Consider the following 17,962-nt stretch of genomic DNA (forward strand, 5'->3'; position numbering starts at 1 on the left):
ACGTCACCTTACCCAAAGCTGTAGCAGCTAAACAGTGACTGACAGGTATGTTATGTAGGCTATGTGCAGTTGTGCAAACCAGGGCCCGTATTCACAAAGAATTTTAGGGCTAAAAGTAGCTCCTAACTGGCGAATTTAGGGAGGAACTCCTAAAAATAATGGGCGTGTCACTCCTAACTTTATGACTCCTAATTTTTTTCACTAAAAGTTATTCACAAAGCATTTTAAACCTAAAAGTAGCTCCTAAGTCTAGGACAGTGTAAAAGAACTCGAGAGGACTTCTAACTCACTAAGACCTATTCACAACCCGCTTTTAGTGGCATTTCACGTCGCGATGTTTTGAAATGACCGTGCAGTGCAGGAGCTCGCTGTCATGCAAGGGAATAAATGTGCATTGCAACTAAGGATGCAATGCAATAATGCCACCGACAACCAAAACCACCATTGCATGTAAACTAAATGTAACGTCTCATTGTGCCTAATTAAATTAAATCGCTTCTCTCTTTGTAAATAGAGGCTACGTGTTTTCATACAGATTAATTTAAAACATGTTGCAAATATACTGCTCCAGTCCATATAGTGTTTCATTAAGCCTAGGCTTGCTTTACTCTTTATTCATTAAAGGGATATTCCGCCATTTTTGGAAGTACGCTCATTTTCAAACTTGCAACTTGCAAACTACTGGCACTACTACTGCTTGTTGTCTATGGGGACTATTTTCAGATGCTGCGTACGATATCACTGCGCCTATGGTACGTTTGCAAGTTGCCTTGATTATTACGCCAGATGAGAGTGTAGTTCCATGTCAAATCAGCCTAAACGCCAGGTTTCATTTTCAGTTGGTCTTATTGCACTTTCTAACTTGAGAGGAGACACGTTTTAAATGGGAAAATTACCAGAAATCTTAGTCACTTTTAAACATGAAGCTAGCAGGCGAGAAGCTAATGGTCTAATCCGATTCAATGATCTATGCTAGGCTGAAGCTAAAAGTTGTATCGCCAGACTCACAGAATGGCTGGATGAACGGGAGCAAGGTAAATAGGCCTATCGATTGTTTTGCTCGAGGGGAGGTGGAAAATGAGCGTATTTCCAAAAATGGCGGAATATCCCTTTAAGGCTATGCCTATTTATTCATCATCTTCCATCCTTCACAGCCCGACATAGCGCACGCATTCTCTTTCTTTTAGGTCTATGATTCTCACCAGCTAAGACCTAACACCTGTCACTGAACTCGTCATTGTAGGGGAGGTTTGCCATCATTCCCGCGTTATAATCACCAGCCAATCAAGGTGGTCACTTTCATCAAGCTCGTGCATGAGTAATGACGTCAACCATAGCAACGAAGACTCACTTTTAGTTTAGGAGTGGGCGTTTCTCCTTACTAAAAGTAGGTCTGAAAGGCTTTGTGAATAACTTTTAGGGGAAAACTCCTAACTAAAATCTTCTAGCGCGATTTAGGAGTACTCTTAGTGGTAAGATAAAATGCTTTGTGAATACGGGCCCTGATGCATGGATTGATCATGCTTAAGGCAATAAATTGTAAAACAATCAAATGTACACGAAAGGAATACAAAACTATTTTTTAGTTGGTATCTTAGTATTAGCTGTTGGCGATTGTTAGCTGCTAATCGAGTTAGTAGCTTAAGTCAACTAAATTCATTTCATGAGTAGGCTATCCTACCAGTCGTTTCACTGTAGGTGAATTTTAAAGTGTCAGGCTTGCAACTCGTTTGAAGTTGGCAACTTCATTTCAGTCTTTTAAATTCTAAGAAATGAAGATAAATGAATACTATCCACAATGTTGATGCATTTTCATAAATCACTTTTAAAATGTGGGTTTCCAAGTAATTTTAGTGGATTATTGTTATTTATCTATGCTTCTGTGTCATATAGTAGCCGCTGTTGTTTAACTACAGGCCTAATACAATGTTTTACACAGCAACCTGTTTTTACATGCAATGGTAATTCCTTCCATGGAATTACATTTTCTAGTTAGTATAACAACGCTCATCTTTTAAACCTCATAAAGACATCTGAGCAAATGCAAACATTGATTTTCTGACTAAAAATAATCCCGCAAAAGCAGCTACATGGGGGCTCTTTCAACATCCTTCCTCGATCCTCGATGCTCGGTCCTTTAGTCTCGTTCCCACTGATCTATAAAAATAAGTGGATAGACTACCCCATAGTAGCCGCCCCATCATTCTTAATCTAGATCAGTGGAATCGAGGGCCGAGGAGGGAAAGGAGGACTCGTAAAACGACGAATGAGAGGCACCCATTAAGCTCCTTAGAACGTTCGAGGTGAATAAAGCGGGTAGCAGCTAGGTTTAAAGCAAGTATACAGTGTACACTGTACAGACTGCGTTCACTGCAAAGAGACACAACCCATCCTAATTTGCTGGTAAGCTTGAGCTGTTTGTCTGTGTCGTGTAGTATCCGGGTAAACTAATGTGAACGGTTGTCAAGTTAGAATAACAAATGAACGGAATTGTGTTCGCAATTTCTAGGTAAACTAAGCTAACGTTAACGTTAGCTATGACCCCCCCCCCCCCCCCCCCCCCCTTTACGGTAAATTATAGGGTAAGTTAGCAGCTAACGCAGAGTAGGTTAGCTACACCAACTCAGTACTTACAAACATTTATATTTGCCTTCATTCTTAAGTGATAAATGTCACCCATCTGTATACTCATTTTTATGATTCGTAATGTACAGTTACACGTTTTACAGTTTCCTCTGGCGGCCATTTCATTGTGTCGTTGACGTTAACGTTAACGTTAGCTGCTAACAGATATTAACACCAGCAAGCTCGCTTTATTCCGTCACTGTTTTTGGTTCAATTTATACAACATTGTAGTAGCTGCTAGAGTATTAGGTGTCCATACTTATTTATTCAGACCAACTCTTTAAATCACGTTTTGATATCGCTATATCGCTTTAGATTAAGGTGACCAGATGTCCCGAGACCAAAACCAGGGAAGTAATTCCAAAAATGTGGGGGGAAACGGGGACATTTTCAGTTTGACTAACAATCTGAAAATTGAATTGAAATACAAATTCTATCTTCAAAAAGGGGACATTGGTTGTTTTGCTGTATTTTCCAGGGGACAGGCAGCCAAAACGGGGACTGTCCCCTGAAACCGGGGACATCTGGGGCCGGTTGCACCAATATGCTTACGCCCGGTCTTAAGCTACGTCGGTCCTAACTCAGCGTTCTAAGTCCAACCTGATAGATACGCCAGTTGCACCATCTAGGCTTAAGCATTCTTTTCGCTAAGACCGGGCGTAGATCTTACGCCTACTCAGTAGTAGGCGTAATTTCTTAAGACCAACATTTGAGCACTTCTCACAGTCGTTTCTACAGCGCAAACTACATTGTTATTATTCCCATACTCGCTTGTTGGTCAGCTAGCATTCGTTTTAGGTTGACACTTCGCTACGCCAGCCTGGCAATCATTTAGAGGGGCTTTCGGTATCATTCACGAATTAAAAACCTTTATTAACAGCTTATTGTACATTCCTAATAGGGATAACCATAGGCTACACTTGGAAACATTTGAAGATGCATAGGCTATCTAGCCCGCCCTACAATTACGTAGTGCATAAAAATAAACCGTGTAAGCTAACGTTACATTTGTTAGACAATTGCCTACCTGTTACGGCATTCCTAGCACAACGTGGCTGGTTGGCTGACGTTATTCCGTATTCCATGGGTCTCTTTACATAACATAAACTTTTTACTTGCATTTTACAGTGCAGATAACGCTTCTACCAGTTAGTGTTGTTCTGCCACAGCCTATTGGTAGCCTTATCTCTGAAAGGATAAAGCTATAATGCGTCTCCTTTGCTTATTCTTGACATAATGAGAAGGAACTACAGTAATTGTTAAGTTATTTATTTAGCGAGTTAAATAGGTGCCACGCATTAGGCATTAGGCTACATATGTCATTCACTTTAACAGCGGTTTCCTCCGAACGGGGGACGTGATTGACAGCAGATAGAGTTCTAATCTTTAAAACAGGCAAGTTGTCATTGTTCCGTAGGCATTCACATGGACGCGCATCGCTAAGACCGGGCGTAGTTAAGACCAGGCGCAAGTTCTGCTGGTGCAACCGACTTTAGTTGAATTCTAAGGACTGGTCTTAACAAAGACCAACTTAGCAGTTAGGACCAGGCTTAGTAAAGACCAGTTGGTGCAACCGGCCCCTGGTCACCCTACTCTAGATTGGTCTCTAGAGATGTAGCAGCTAGTTGAAATTCGGCATTGGCGCTAGGCGGCCATTAGCTGCTACATGATCCAACCAAAGATCCTTCATTACTATCAAGATACTGCAACACAATACCTTACTAAGGGAGCAAAGCAAAACGGGACAGTTCTGGTCTGCATAAGTGCTAGTGTCACCTTATGTCACTAAATAATCTTTATAATAATCTTCTAGGGCTGGGCGATATGGACCAAAAGTCATATCCCGATATATTTAGGCTGAATATCGATATACGATATATATCCCGATATTTTTCCCGCAAAGTAGCTGCTAGAATAAAGCACCCTTAAAATTTGATTTAAGGCCCCCCTAACATAAGATCAGTCACACAAACACCTCTAAGTATTCTCCTTAACATTTTCCCTCATGTATTTGACTTTTCTCCTTATTATCTTAAGAAATCCCTCAAACCCTTGCACAAATGTCCAGCAGCCTAAAGGAAAACCCATATTATTATCTGAGTCAATGCTGATAAATGTAGTTAATTAACCACTTTTAACAATTGAAAATAAATAAATCTTCTGCTAATATTACTCTTCAATCAAATAGGCCTATCAGAAGTTATGTCGTTTATTTAGGCCTAGTGGTAACATAGTTTGCTCAAGTCGTCCTAACTGATTATGAGCTTTGGTTTGGTTCACCAGGCAACATGTAACAAAAATGTTTTGGTGCACAAATGGTCTTGCTCTTTGGATGACAGCCAGAGGATAATATCTAACTAGCTAGCTGGTATAGTTCAATTCATGTCTCAGGATTTACTTGATGAATGGATAAATGTCACCGAAAATTATCACGGTAAGATTATAGATCATTAAGCTTTAGGCTATTGTGTTTGGTGGATTGCTTTCTAATTGCATAACTTATGAGCAAGCTAGTTAGTTGCATATGTTGAACGTACCTGTTATTTAGTTATTTATCGCTAACATTAGCTACTGATAGGTACATTAGATGTACAGTATAACATCGTGAAATTAACGTCACTGTTCTAAGGTGCGCCGTGTTTGGCTGCGTCACCCGTAAAACTGGTCAAAGTTTATAATCAGATTTGTCGTGTTATTCGCTATACCATTTTATAGACAATATGTGCTCACATCTTGATATTATTTTGGACAGTCAGTCCCGCATTTCACCCTCAGAAAAGCATGCACATATTAGCAAAACGAACAATCTCCGTGGGAACTGGAATTTGTCGTGCCAGAAAATCCCTTTCAATGCAAATGAAAATCTAAATAACTTAACGAATTTCCTTACCTAAGGATACCATTTAAGACATTTTGTGCAACACCCTTAAATAAATTCCTCACATAAGCCTTATGGTTGATACTTAAGGGACACAACTTAGGTGCTGTGTGCAACCCCGCTCTGTGTCAGAAAGAGGAGGGGCGGGCGTGGGTGCGGGGAGCAGCGCATAGAGCTCCGGCCAGTGGCTTGCCTGGAGCAATCAAAGCGCAAATTTGAACTATATCGGTATATACGATATGGTCTAATTCCATATCTTATTTTTAAAAATATCGATATCTAAAATATCGATATATCGCCCAGCCCTATAATCTTCTAATAATATTTCTCTCTTAATAAGAAATAACAGCATACTAATTGTGATTACAGTATTACTGTCTAAAATCATGCATGATACCAATGAATCATAGTTAATAGGACACTGAATGAATAATTTAATTAGTCTGTGAACAGAGGTCACTAACAGTTGAGGGACTCCGTTGAAACTGTATCGTTGCAAGTTCACTTGAGTATAAACTACCCACTTAACTAATGTCACTAATGTTATTCAGGTAGTTGTCACTTCAAATAACCACCCACCACTTTTTAAATGTTTATCAATTCAGCAAACAAGTTGGTGCCCTCTGCTGAGAGATAAACATGTTGTGATCTACATTCGACACGCATAATAGACCGAAATAGCCGAAACAATGTGTTGTCCTACGTGCATCAATGTAGGCCCACCTTCGTATGGTTTCACTTGCGCAGGGATCACACACACACATTGCACGACTGCTCATATGAATCGGTGGCACCAAACTAAAACGTATTTGGGTGGTTGACATGACATGGCCTTTTTTTGGTCCAGAGTGTCAGACTTAAGTAAAGAAATGTCTAATTTGCAAATAAATGTGGTTATATTGTTCAGAAAAACCTGTTTTATATGAACATATGGACCATTCAAGCCAGTCATATTCCTATTTCTCAAAATTTTCAGCCAAACCAGGAAAAGCTCATATGGCGTGACTGTCCCGAGCCCATTTCATAAAGTTTGATTTTGAATAAAAAAAAATCAAATGAAGATATTTTCCCATTACTTAAATACAATTAATACCAAAGATGTCTACTTGTAAAGGCCCGTACAGACCAGATACGACACGAATTTCCGGTGCGAAAATGCGAAAAATTAGAGTGCGAAATTTTCGCACTCAAATTGTACACGAGTCCGATGCGATTATTTTAATATTTCGCATTCTATTTCGTGCTGACGTCACACAGCGAATTTCAGTAAGCAGGGAGAGCTCGTAAAATCATCTAGATTTGAAGCAGATTGATAGCCTTACATAATTCATTGGACGGGCATTGTCTTGAGAGGTGCTGGGGAAATGAAAGTTTATACGGCCATCCTTCCCATCTATGTTGTGCTATTGTAACTGTGCAGTCGAACCACAATGTTGGTTGGGTTCATTAGTACACACACACACACACACACACACACACACACACACACACACACACACAGAGACACCTGCCTGCAGGTGTGCGTCTGTATGCACTGAGCGTACCATGAGGCAGGGTTCGTACGGGTGCTTGAAATCCATGAAAATGCTTGGATTTTAATGTGGTGTTTTCAAGGTTTGAAAAATACTTGGATTTTGGGTAAAGTGCTTGTGAATGCTTGAAAGTGCTAGGCCTACATATTTCTCGGCAGTCTGACCTAAATAGACCAATTATTAAATGAAGGGAAATAAAATTAATTTGCTGTCTATGCGCTGCGCTGACAAAGACGACGGGTTTGGTGCTTCTCATTCATCACTCCGCAAACATGTCCGTTCGCTATAGTCTTTTTCATTGAAAGTGAAAGCAGACGTGTGTTGATGAATGTTTGATGCAAGTTCGATGTGTGTGGTGAACTATTTGTTTCTTAGCAGAAGCCATGAAACGGTAAAGGTAAAATTATTTATTTAAAGAGACATCATTTATGAAGTTGTTTTGGCTTTGCCACGCGTTCGCGTCCAGTTTGACGTGTCTGGATTTTTCGATAATAATGACAGCAGCAATCTCGTGATGCTGATAATTGACTTTTAATTTATGCGCGTGTAAGTCTTAGCTATTGTGCTTGAAGTTAGCTGTGACCGACTAGCCTACTGGCTTTCATCGTGTTAACCACAAAGCCTGTCGACCTTAGGTCTACTAAATTGTTTAGTTAACACCTTGTCATTTCGTGTTTGTCTAGCCGTTCACCCCCATGCGCCCCATGTCATTCAAAACATATTTCGGGATAGCCATCTCACTATGAGAAAACGTATGATAGTGATGAGATATCAACACGCTGGCATGCTTGGTAAACATCAGTCTTGCACATAATATTGAGCTGATTTTATAGTGGCTTACTGTCGCATTGTGCTGATAGATGAAAAAAGTCGCTTATTTAAAGGCACAGTCTGAATTTTAATCATAGCTTCCCATTTAGTGTGTGCACTTGAACAACTAGTTATGAAGCATATAACAGTAGGGCCTGCCATTTATTTTAGGAGGAGGGCGGACATGATACTTTGGAAGGAGAGGGAGTGGTGCAATTTGATTTTCTTCGGAGCAACCTCTTCAAACAGCATCAATATCTATAGGCCTATGGTTCACTATCAGGACTAGAGGACTGTAAGGGGGCAGGCTATATGTGTTCTACATCATTGTTGGCAAAATGATCATGATAGCCTACATATTTCAGCCATATCTGGTTGAGTCTTGAGTAGGCCTATAGGCTACTTTGCTATAAATTAGTTATAGACTTATATATAGACTATATTGTGGTTATAATGTTTGAAATATATGTATCACAGTTTATCAATAGTTCTCATAAAAGTCATCAGATGTCATCATTTAAGGGGTTATTTTTCAAAAAATGTTGTCCTTTGCCAATCACACCCCTGAAATATGGTGTGAATCAATCCATGCTGTTCAACATTATCGAGTGCTGTCAGTAAGAAATAGAACAAGGAAATTTGATATGACATAGACCAAATAGAGCAGCAGCAAACACTAATGAAATGGTTCCATTTTCTATGCCCCATTCAGTTAACCTAATGATAGCTGCTGGTTATATATTGGGCTTAGGTTGTATCAAATTTTCTGGTTTTTTGTCCTACGGTGACCTCAAACAACAGGGCTTTGGATTTGTTTACACTCGATTTCGGTACTGGAAAACTGGTCTTGAAAGTCCTTAAAAAGTGCTTGAATTTGGCCATGAAAAAGGTGTACGAACCCTGATGAGGCTACTCATCAACGGGAGAAAATGTCCCGTGTGTATTCACACGAAATTGGCCGACCATACTTTACCAACTATGCATGCACAGTATCCCATTAGCTGCATGCCATCAGGCTATTTACAATTTTCTATATTAAGTAGGCCTGAAGTTAGTCAACACGTTATCAAAATTAACTTAATGCAGAGTTACATCCACGCGCACACATGTTGTTCAAGCAGGAGAAATTACGCACGCAGGCGGGCAACTATTTGTTTTCTTTAACTCGGCTAGCGTTATCAGTACACAATGTGAAGCTAAGTCACAACTCAATACTCATCATGGATATTATATCGCAACAACGAAAACAGAAAGGATGGAAAGCAAAGCTAGAGTTACGCCTATTCCAGATCAAAACAGGTAGACAATTGGTGTGCTTGCCGGAATCGACTAGCCAAAGCCAGACGTTAAAGCTTAATGTCTTGTAGGGCAGGCCTATTCAACTAGCGGCCCGCGGGCCAGATGTGGCCCGCTTCAAATTTCCTGTGGCCCGCGTGTCTCGTCATGAGAATTAACTTGCTTTGACGGGTGTGCATAGATCATATGATTGGCGAGTAGCGCACTGTCGGCCCGCCCCTATTGGCCAGACTAATTCTTCACAGCACATCACTACACAAACTGACATTTCCAAATGTGTAACTAGTTTTAAATGTTATCATTAAATGTTGATTAAATGTTGATTTCTTACCGCCAAAGATTCTAAACCTCGAGCCTGCGCAAATCAAAAATGTTACAATCATACCCGGTCTCCGTTCCTCCAAGCCCTCGGGAAAGTTAGTGAAGGAGCTGTGGTTTGTAGAGAATTGCCTCTTGACTTTATATTCTTTCTTTACAGCGATGGATTCGTTGCACAATAAACATGAAAGTCTCGTACTTGTTGCAGAGGGTAAAATGAACGATTCTCGTTGTCAATTAGACATTTCTTTAGACAGAGCCATCTTCACTCAACTCGTGGGAATGTTATTGTTTGTGATTTGCGCAGGCTCGAAGTTTAGAATCTTTGGCGGTAAGAAATCGTGAAATAGATAAACAGAGGCAGAGCTGGCATTACTCTTTCTTTAAATTCAATGCTTGTATATTTGAGAGATTGGCGCTGTAGGCTGTGTGTGTTTGAAACACTTATGAGCCTAATTATCTTGAAGTAGGCTAGTTAAATCAACACTGCAATTTTTCCCACTGATGCATGATATGGCAGCTATCAGACATCAGGTATGAAATAGCCTAGGCCTACTATGGTTAGCCTGGGTGTTTTCAAATACTTCTATAGTTTGTGTCGCAGCCTATCACCTGTCTGAGAAGATTTTTTTATGGATATGGATAATAGGCTATGTTCTTAGTTTCTGCCAGTGTGTAAAATTCAATTGAATTGAACTGAATTTTACTCTGATTTTATCAAATATTGTTGGATACAATTATTTTGCGGCGTCTTATTTTATGCGGCCCCTGAAAACCCAGTGATTTTTCCATCCGGCCCTCTTGGTACTGAAGTTGAATAGCCCTGTTGTAGGGTATGCTAAGCCTCAATTACAATGTTGCAAGACAAATTGTTAGTGATGCTCCGATCGATCGGCCGCCGATCATGATCGGCCGATATTGGCTAAAAATGGCTTGATCGGTGAAGCTCAAAAGCGCCGATCAAAAAAGCCGATCATGTGACCTAAATTACTTGCGTGACATTTTTTCACCTGCAGGCGCGGCGCACAGGCACACAACAGCCTAGAGTAGAGAGGAGCTTGCAGTGGCAAACATGAGTAGGCTAAAGGTTCAGTGTAAAATTAACCATTTGCAATGTATGTCGTGCTGAAATCCCTCGAGGTGGAAGCCACCAAAGACGTTTTAACACCACTGACGGACAACTGAATATGTCGGGTATGAGAAACTAAACCAGCCAACTTCCCCATCCTTCAATCAGCCGACTTTAGGCCTACTAACGATAGGGATGATAAGATGGAAAGGCATTACGTTCAGAATTAATTTGCCTCCTCGAACAACCTCTATTTCGTTGTGGAGGATAAAGCCCAGTTACGATTTTGCAAATATCTGTAGCCTAAAAGATTTTTGAAAGACAGTCAGACTCTCACATCTAAAGACAAATCATAGAGTTTTAAGTCACAAACTAGTCACAGACTAGGCCTATGCAGACATGCGATAATATCAGACATGTTTGATATTGTTGTAACGGCAGAATTAGAAAAAGACTCCGACTGGCTTACAACCGCTAATTAACACCTTACATTAAACGAGTACACGGGAGCGCGCCGCGCCATGATTTCTGTCCCGACTTTGGATATTTATTCATCGACTGTGAAAACATGGCAATATCGCGCAATGTAAGTCTGCCCTAACCTGCCTTGATCCACGATATTACCCCGCAGGCATAAAATACTAGCCTAATGTGTATCTCCCCGCGTTACCAAACAGTGTAGCCTACATTGACAAGCTGAAGAATAGGCATATTAGCTTCCCAAGCGCAGACGCCTGTCCAATGTCCCTGCTAGCTTAACAGCGCACTTTATTGACTCAAACTGGTGGCATTTAACGGCATGTTTCAGTCACGGGGGATTCCAAGATAAAAAAGACTTGCAATTTATTGCTTACAGTATTATTTCTTTTTTGGGGGATTTGGAACAGAGAAAAGGCCATAGTTTTGCACTTTGAGGCAGTAGGTTTTGGTGTAACACGTTTTTCATTTAATGTAGTCAGTCTATTTAGAAGCTATACTTTTCAAGTAGCCTAGGCAATGTAATTTGGTCCCATCCCATTTAGGTGATCTGTGTGTTGGTCTGCCTGACCCCCTCCTTGTATGAAATCATTTTATGTCTCGCTGCATATTTGGAAAAGATGGCCAAAGTTATTTCATTTTCTAAATACAAATCGATAAATGGTGGTTCTTCAACATCTTGACTAGCCTATAGGCCTACTGTCTTTTATGCCACTTACATTAATTCATAGTTAGTTTAATTTCTACAAATGATGCAAACTCTGCTAGACTATTGTTAAAAGACTCTCATTCCCCTGCCATTCTGTGATCGGCAGTGATCGGCAATCGGCCGATCATGATTTTGATGATCGGTAATCGGTGATCGGCCCCAAAAATGCTGATCGGAGCATCTCTAGTTTAAAATGCCCTTTGTGTGCCCAACTTCACCGAAAAACAAGCCCAAGTCGCTTGTAATAAGCGGACTCTGGCAACACTGAAAATAATATTCACACACCATGTACATTATTTTCACAATAGAGATTGAGAACGTGACGTAAAACGCAACATATTTTGGGAATAGGTGGCCCAAAATTAAGTTGTTTTACTGACGTGCGGGAACAACGAAGTGCAGTGGTCGAAATGCCGTTTACCTGCTGTGTTATAAAATTCAATAGAGTAACATGAAGCTTATCTTTTATAGTTTTCCACTGTGGAAAAATAATAGTATACGTCATGTTTCAGAGGTGACAAAAAGGCGAGGAATGGCTTGGATAGCAGCACTAAGGAAGCGCGAGATTATGTTCTGTTTTTCACACAATTTTTTCACGCTTAGTTTTCATTATTATCATGCCAGATCATAGACCCAGAACACTAGGTTTACATGGGCTGGCATCAGGCGAGCCAAACCTACCCATAATTCTTTGTGTTTTGATGACTTTGGTCACATGTCTTAGCGATCTCTATTTCCCAGCATAAAAGTTGGCAAGCCTCCATTACGCGCCGCCCATGCCTCACGCACGAGCAAGTCGGTCTCTTCTGGAGTAGACGCCCAGGTAACTCCGCCATGATAATACCAACAGACCATTGAACAATGCGCCAGGCTTTTAAAGGGAATGAGAGTGTGAAATCTAATTGGTTTATTGCATGCTACGCCCAAAAGACACCCACGACTAATTAACTCAATTAAGACAACCCCTTTTCACTTTGCGCCGAGCGCAATGTTCACTTTTCACGCAGTCATTATAGCCTTTTGCGCTAGGACCGCCCCCAAAGAAACTTGCGCGAGTGACTTGCGACAATGCCCATTTGATCCTGATAATAGAGCCCTATATCTATATCATGGGGTGAATAGGGTAACAATTTTAACAAATAGATATTCCCACAAAAATTCTTTTGATGATTACTCACTGTAAGATAATACTTTTTTGTATTGCAAGTTTTCTGAAACACTTTATACATTATGTAGATGAACCATTATCAAATGAAATATGCACGAATTTGCATACATTTATAGCCTTGGACTAAGGGGCCTTAAAGTGCTCCTCTATCAACCAAACTAACTTTTGGTGAAAGGTCCGGCTATGCTGTGAATGTTAACATGGGACAATTTTCGGTTACACAAACCTAAAGCTACATGGGTGTACATTGAGAATCAATGCATTACAATACAATGCAAATACTATAGAGAGATTCATTGTCAAATGTTGTGGAAGAAGGTGAAACTGGTCTCAGCACATATTAACCCTTAGATGCATAAGTGGGGTCAAAAATGACCCCAGAGGTTGTTTTCTTGCAGTATCTTCTTCATTTTAATTTTTTTTCATTTAACCTTCTATGTATTCCTCAAATAGGTTGTCTTTGACATGAGGCCATTTGGATTTGTTTCTAACTGTTATATTTTTTAAGTAATTTAATGTTTTGTATCAGTACCACCGATCCGCATAGGTGGGGTCAAAAATGACCCCAAGCATTTTCTATGGAATTTCAAAAGTTAACCCTAGGATCTTTTGATTTTTATCAACTGTGGCAGTCAGGTATACATTTACTGTTGATTATCACATCTCATGTCAGCAGTTTCACCATCCTGAAGGCTATTTTTACACAACAACATAAATATAAGTATCATCATATAATGTGGCGGCCAAGCGTTCATAGCGACGTCGCTTTTTGATCCTTCGATGTCCGCTCTTTCTATAATTGTGAAGCAGAATTCACCAAGCGATATTTACAGAGGGATTTGTTGATATAGCGTTCTTAGCCTGATTTGTATGACTTTTTATGCCTAAAAATAGGGCAAAAATATTTTTTTTAAAGCCAATTGGCAGTACCTTCTGATTTACTGGATAACAAAAGAAGATATTCATAATCACCTCTGTAAATGTTTTTTTATTTGATATATTAACACTACAAAAAAAATATTTTCAACCTGGCTTTTTCCAATGGTCAGATTCTTTGCATCAAAACATATATGCAAATTAGCGCATATTTAATTAGACATGACCTAATTAGCATATGCAAACATAAATACAGAAAACTTGCAATACGTTTTTTTCTCCTATTTATGTGAGTATTCAACTGGTAAAGTTTCATGAAGATATCTCTAAGTTAAAAATGTTACCCTATTCACCTATGTTGAGATAATTTTAGGATGTTTACCTTTTTTGCCTATCTAAAAGCTGTTTTGTAATAAAATGTTAATAAAAAGTGATGCATCAATATGTCCAACATGAAATAAAAACATTTTAGACAAATATATAATAAAAATCATCATCTTTAACCAAAATGAGAGACATTATTTGAGTTTACAGCAAAAAACGCATGCATTCTAATTGGGGTCATTTTTGACCCCACTCATGGAAGAGTGTAGGTATTGGTAGCCTATGCATCTAAGGGTTAAAGCATCTACAGGGTGTAAGATCCTAGAAAATACGTAGGTTAGGCTCAGCCTAGGCTGTTTCTTACAGTATTTACCCATAAGGTACTGGCCAAACCTTTGATAATTAGGCTATTGCGTACATTTAAGTGTATGATGCCTCATTTACATATTTGTACATGATATTTAAAAAAACTTGCAATACCAAAAAGTATTGCCTTAAAGCGTAAGTTTGGCGGAAAATGAAAATAAAGCTATTTTCTGAATGAAAATACATCAACTAAGCCGTAGAGGAAGTAATTTTCGCTCATCACGCAGTACAGAGCTAGCACTGGCAAAAGCTACAGCCCAAAATCGCAAACAGTGGGTTAGCATGGCGCTTTCAGCCATGCGCTTTCAAAATCGCATTTTTAAACCACTAACATTGCTCAAAACAGCGGCATACCTCGTCAGCAGCTTGCTCTAGGTGTCTACACATAAAACGAAGCACCAATCAGTCTGTAAACTTTGGAATAGTCTGTATACACGTAGAATCAGTTCGAGACCGCAACCCAATCTGAACCACAGAAACTTCACCCGAGATTCACACGGAAGCACGGGAGTTATTCACACGGAAGCACGGGAGCTATTCCAAAATCGCATTTTTAAACCGCTAACATTGCTCAAAACAGCGCCAAACCTCGTCAGAAGCTTGCTCTAGGTGTCTACACATAAAACGAACCACCAACGACTTGGCTCACGAACCCGACGTTTATAAAAGAAGACTGTTATGAACACTCCAGTTCCTCACGAAGGAAAGTTCACAAGCTCTCGTGTGAGATCTCGCGTGACATTTCTGTGCTTCAGAAGCCCCATGCTAACCCACTGTAGCTTTTGCCAGTGCTAGCTCTGTACTGCGTGATGAGCGATAATTACTTCCTCCACGGCTTAGTTGATGTATTTTCATTCAGAAAATAGCTTTATTTTCATTTTCCACCAAACTTACGCTTTAATGTAAATGATCATCTGAGGAATTTTTGTGGGGATATCTATTTGTTAAAACGTTTACCCTATTCACCCCGTAATATTCGTCCATAGACTTATAATGGGGCATAAAAAGGGCGATAACACACAAACAGCAGCTTGTTGACCGGGTTGTCCACCAGGTTGTGATCCTGGGACATCCTAGATTTTGTTTTTGCATGACAACCTTTTACAGCAGCCCATGTCTGTAAAACCCCCTTTGCCCCCTGGGTAATGTCAGGTATGCATAAATCTATGTTTAACATCTATATTAAGCATTTTTTGTGTTTTTAAAAAAAAAATGTTTTTGAATTGGTTACGTCCTTAAAAAATGTCATATGGTGCGACTGAGAATAACCTTAAAATGTATTTATTTTCTAAAACATGGTTGGGATATTCATCTAAGTTCTGAGTAATATGAAGTGTATAGAAACAAACAATTTCTTTTGATTTTTAATGCAATCCAATGTGATAGTCACCTGCTTGCGTTTGATTAACATACTACGTTTTATACAAACACTTGTAGTTGTTTTACATCCACTGGATAAAACAGACATAGGCTAGTTATCCATATGCTCTAAGAAATGCAAGTACCAGTGTACGTTGTATTCTGTGACCAAAATGTGTGACTAGATCGTCTTTTTGACTGTTGTATTTCAGGCGAATTCAGTATGCCAGTTGTCCTCTTCAGGTAGATTTTTCCAGCGAGGACACCAGAAGTAAGTTATTGCTCTGTTGCATTCATTGTTTATTTAGTATTATTATGAGTAACTGGTTGCTTAAGATGTACATTTCCTTGGCCTACTTAACCTGTTCCTATTTATCACCAGAAATGCATTTCAGCCTAGTACTGGCAATTTTCAGCCTTCTGTGGCCCTGTGTGGTGGCAAAGATGGATACTTGTGTGTGGGCTGTGAAATTGTGTGAACTGAGGGACCCACTAACGTCTCCATATCTGTGCAATATGAACTTGGACGTCATGAGCAACTCTGGTGGCATGGAGAAGCAGAAACTTAGCCTCACAGTGAACCCAGTTATCAAGTCTCTTACTGACCAACCTGTTGACACAGAACACACTGTGAGAAAGAAACATAATATGAACAGACAAATATTACCCTGCAAAGCGAATCCAGTGGCTTTGTGCATGCACGGTGCTATTTTGAGAAAATCCACGATAAACAAACGCACAGGTTAAAATGTTGAATTTCATGTTTTCGCATAATTCAGTCTACATTTTCATAGTGTGAAACATATGTTTTGACTGTTTAAACCCTGACTCTATTTATGTAAAGATTCAACACATTAGCAGTCATTCCCTTTCTCCACGCCGCTTTAACCCTTTGCAGACTGCATGGAACATTACATTTTTTTTCAGAATTGATGCCCTTGCGGCACTTATTGGCCCTCATTTATCAACAGAGCGTAGAAACCAGCGTATATCTGAGCGCAGAAATCATTTTATGACGGGGCTCACGTGTGATTCATCAAACTTTCGTATCACTCCAATTCCAGCGTAAGAATAAACATGTGTTGATAAATGTGGCGGCTGGAGACGTAGGGGCGTGATTTAAATATCACGCCCATATAGCTAGTATATGCTCGTTTTAATGGCCTCGCCCCTAGAATTACGACATGAAGGTGCATTGTAAGTCCAAAAGAGATCATTAGTGATCTCGAGCCACAGTGACGTCCAGCTGAACCTTGTTAATTTTGACAGCTAGAAGCTGTCATCAAGGAGGGCGGGAGACTAGAGTGATTTAAGCGCAGCGCTTTATTTTCGCAGAGAGAATGCATCATACTATACATTCATTACAAAACCGTGCGACACTGAAATTTGCCCTTTGAAAATAATTTAAAATATATAATTCATGAATGTTGCGTTTTCCAAAGAGAAAGTAATCATCTCCTATATGGCTATCCTAAGCCATGAAATGTGTCAATATAATATGCTACATTACAGCAAATAGGCTGCACGTACAGGAAAGGTGTTATGTCCGAGATAGTCCATCAATTCAACTATTCTACTTTCTAATGCACCGCCGATTTACTGCTGCGCGATGCTATGCCGCCTGAAAAACTTGCGTACACGAGTTCAGACTAGACGTGAGATTTGAGCGTATAGCACCGATCACGTTCACATTGATAAATGGCATACTTTACGTGGAAACAAGCGTACGCCTGTTTTACGCCTGTTTTTGGTCGTACGCACATTTCATAAATGAGGGCCATTGTGTGGTTATGCTACATGACGGATACAATACCCACCATTGTAATCAGGAGAAATAGCTCTTTGAAATGGTGTAAAATGTCATTAATAAGTTTGAGGAAAACACACATAATTTGTATAATGGTCAATAACATATAAGGATTTTCAACGGGAAAATGTCAAAATATAAAATATGACATGGGCTGTGTCCAAAACGGAAGGCAGCTGCCTACTGCCTCACTGCCTTCACTGCCTAGCGAGTGAGTTGCCGTAGAAGGCAACAAGGTAGCAGCTAAAAACTCTGTTTCGGACAGCCTAGCAAGATATCAACATAGAACGTCGTTGCTATGTTACCGACAGCTGTGGTTTAGGTGCGTTAACGTAAATCGCTATTAGC

The 17,962-nt window shown here is 39.8% G+C and overlaps 1 protein-coding gene across 1 annotated transcript in view; it reads left to right on the forward strand.

Annotated features, from left to right (window-relative positions):
* Positions 1-2,308: 2,308 nt before the first annotated feature.
* Positions 2,309-17,962, forward strand: part of LOC134101637 (cation channel sperm-associated auxiliary subunit gamma-like) — a 67,600-nt gene continuing 51,946 nt past the window's right edge. Inside the window, exons 1-3 of the mRNA XM_062555343.1 lie at positions 2,309-2,403; positions 16,020-16,078; positions 16,190-16,437. Coding sequence (XP_062411327.1) covers positions 16,192-16,437 — 246 coding nt within the window. The 5' untranslated portion in view covers positions 2,309-2,403; positions 16,020-16,078; positions 16,190-16,191. The remainder of the gene's footprint in view (positions 2,404-16,019; positions 16,079-16,189; positions 16,438-17,962) is intronic.

The sequence above is a fragment of the Sardina pilchardus genome, chromosome 15 (genome assembly GCF_963854185.1).
Source record: "Sardina pilchardus chromosome 15, fSarPil1.1, whole genome shotgun sequence".
In the NCBI taxonomy this organism is placed as follows: Eukaryota; Metazoa; Chordata; class Actinopteri; order Clupeiformes; family Clupeidae; genus Sardina; species Sardina pilchardus.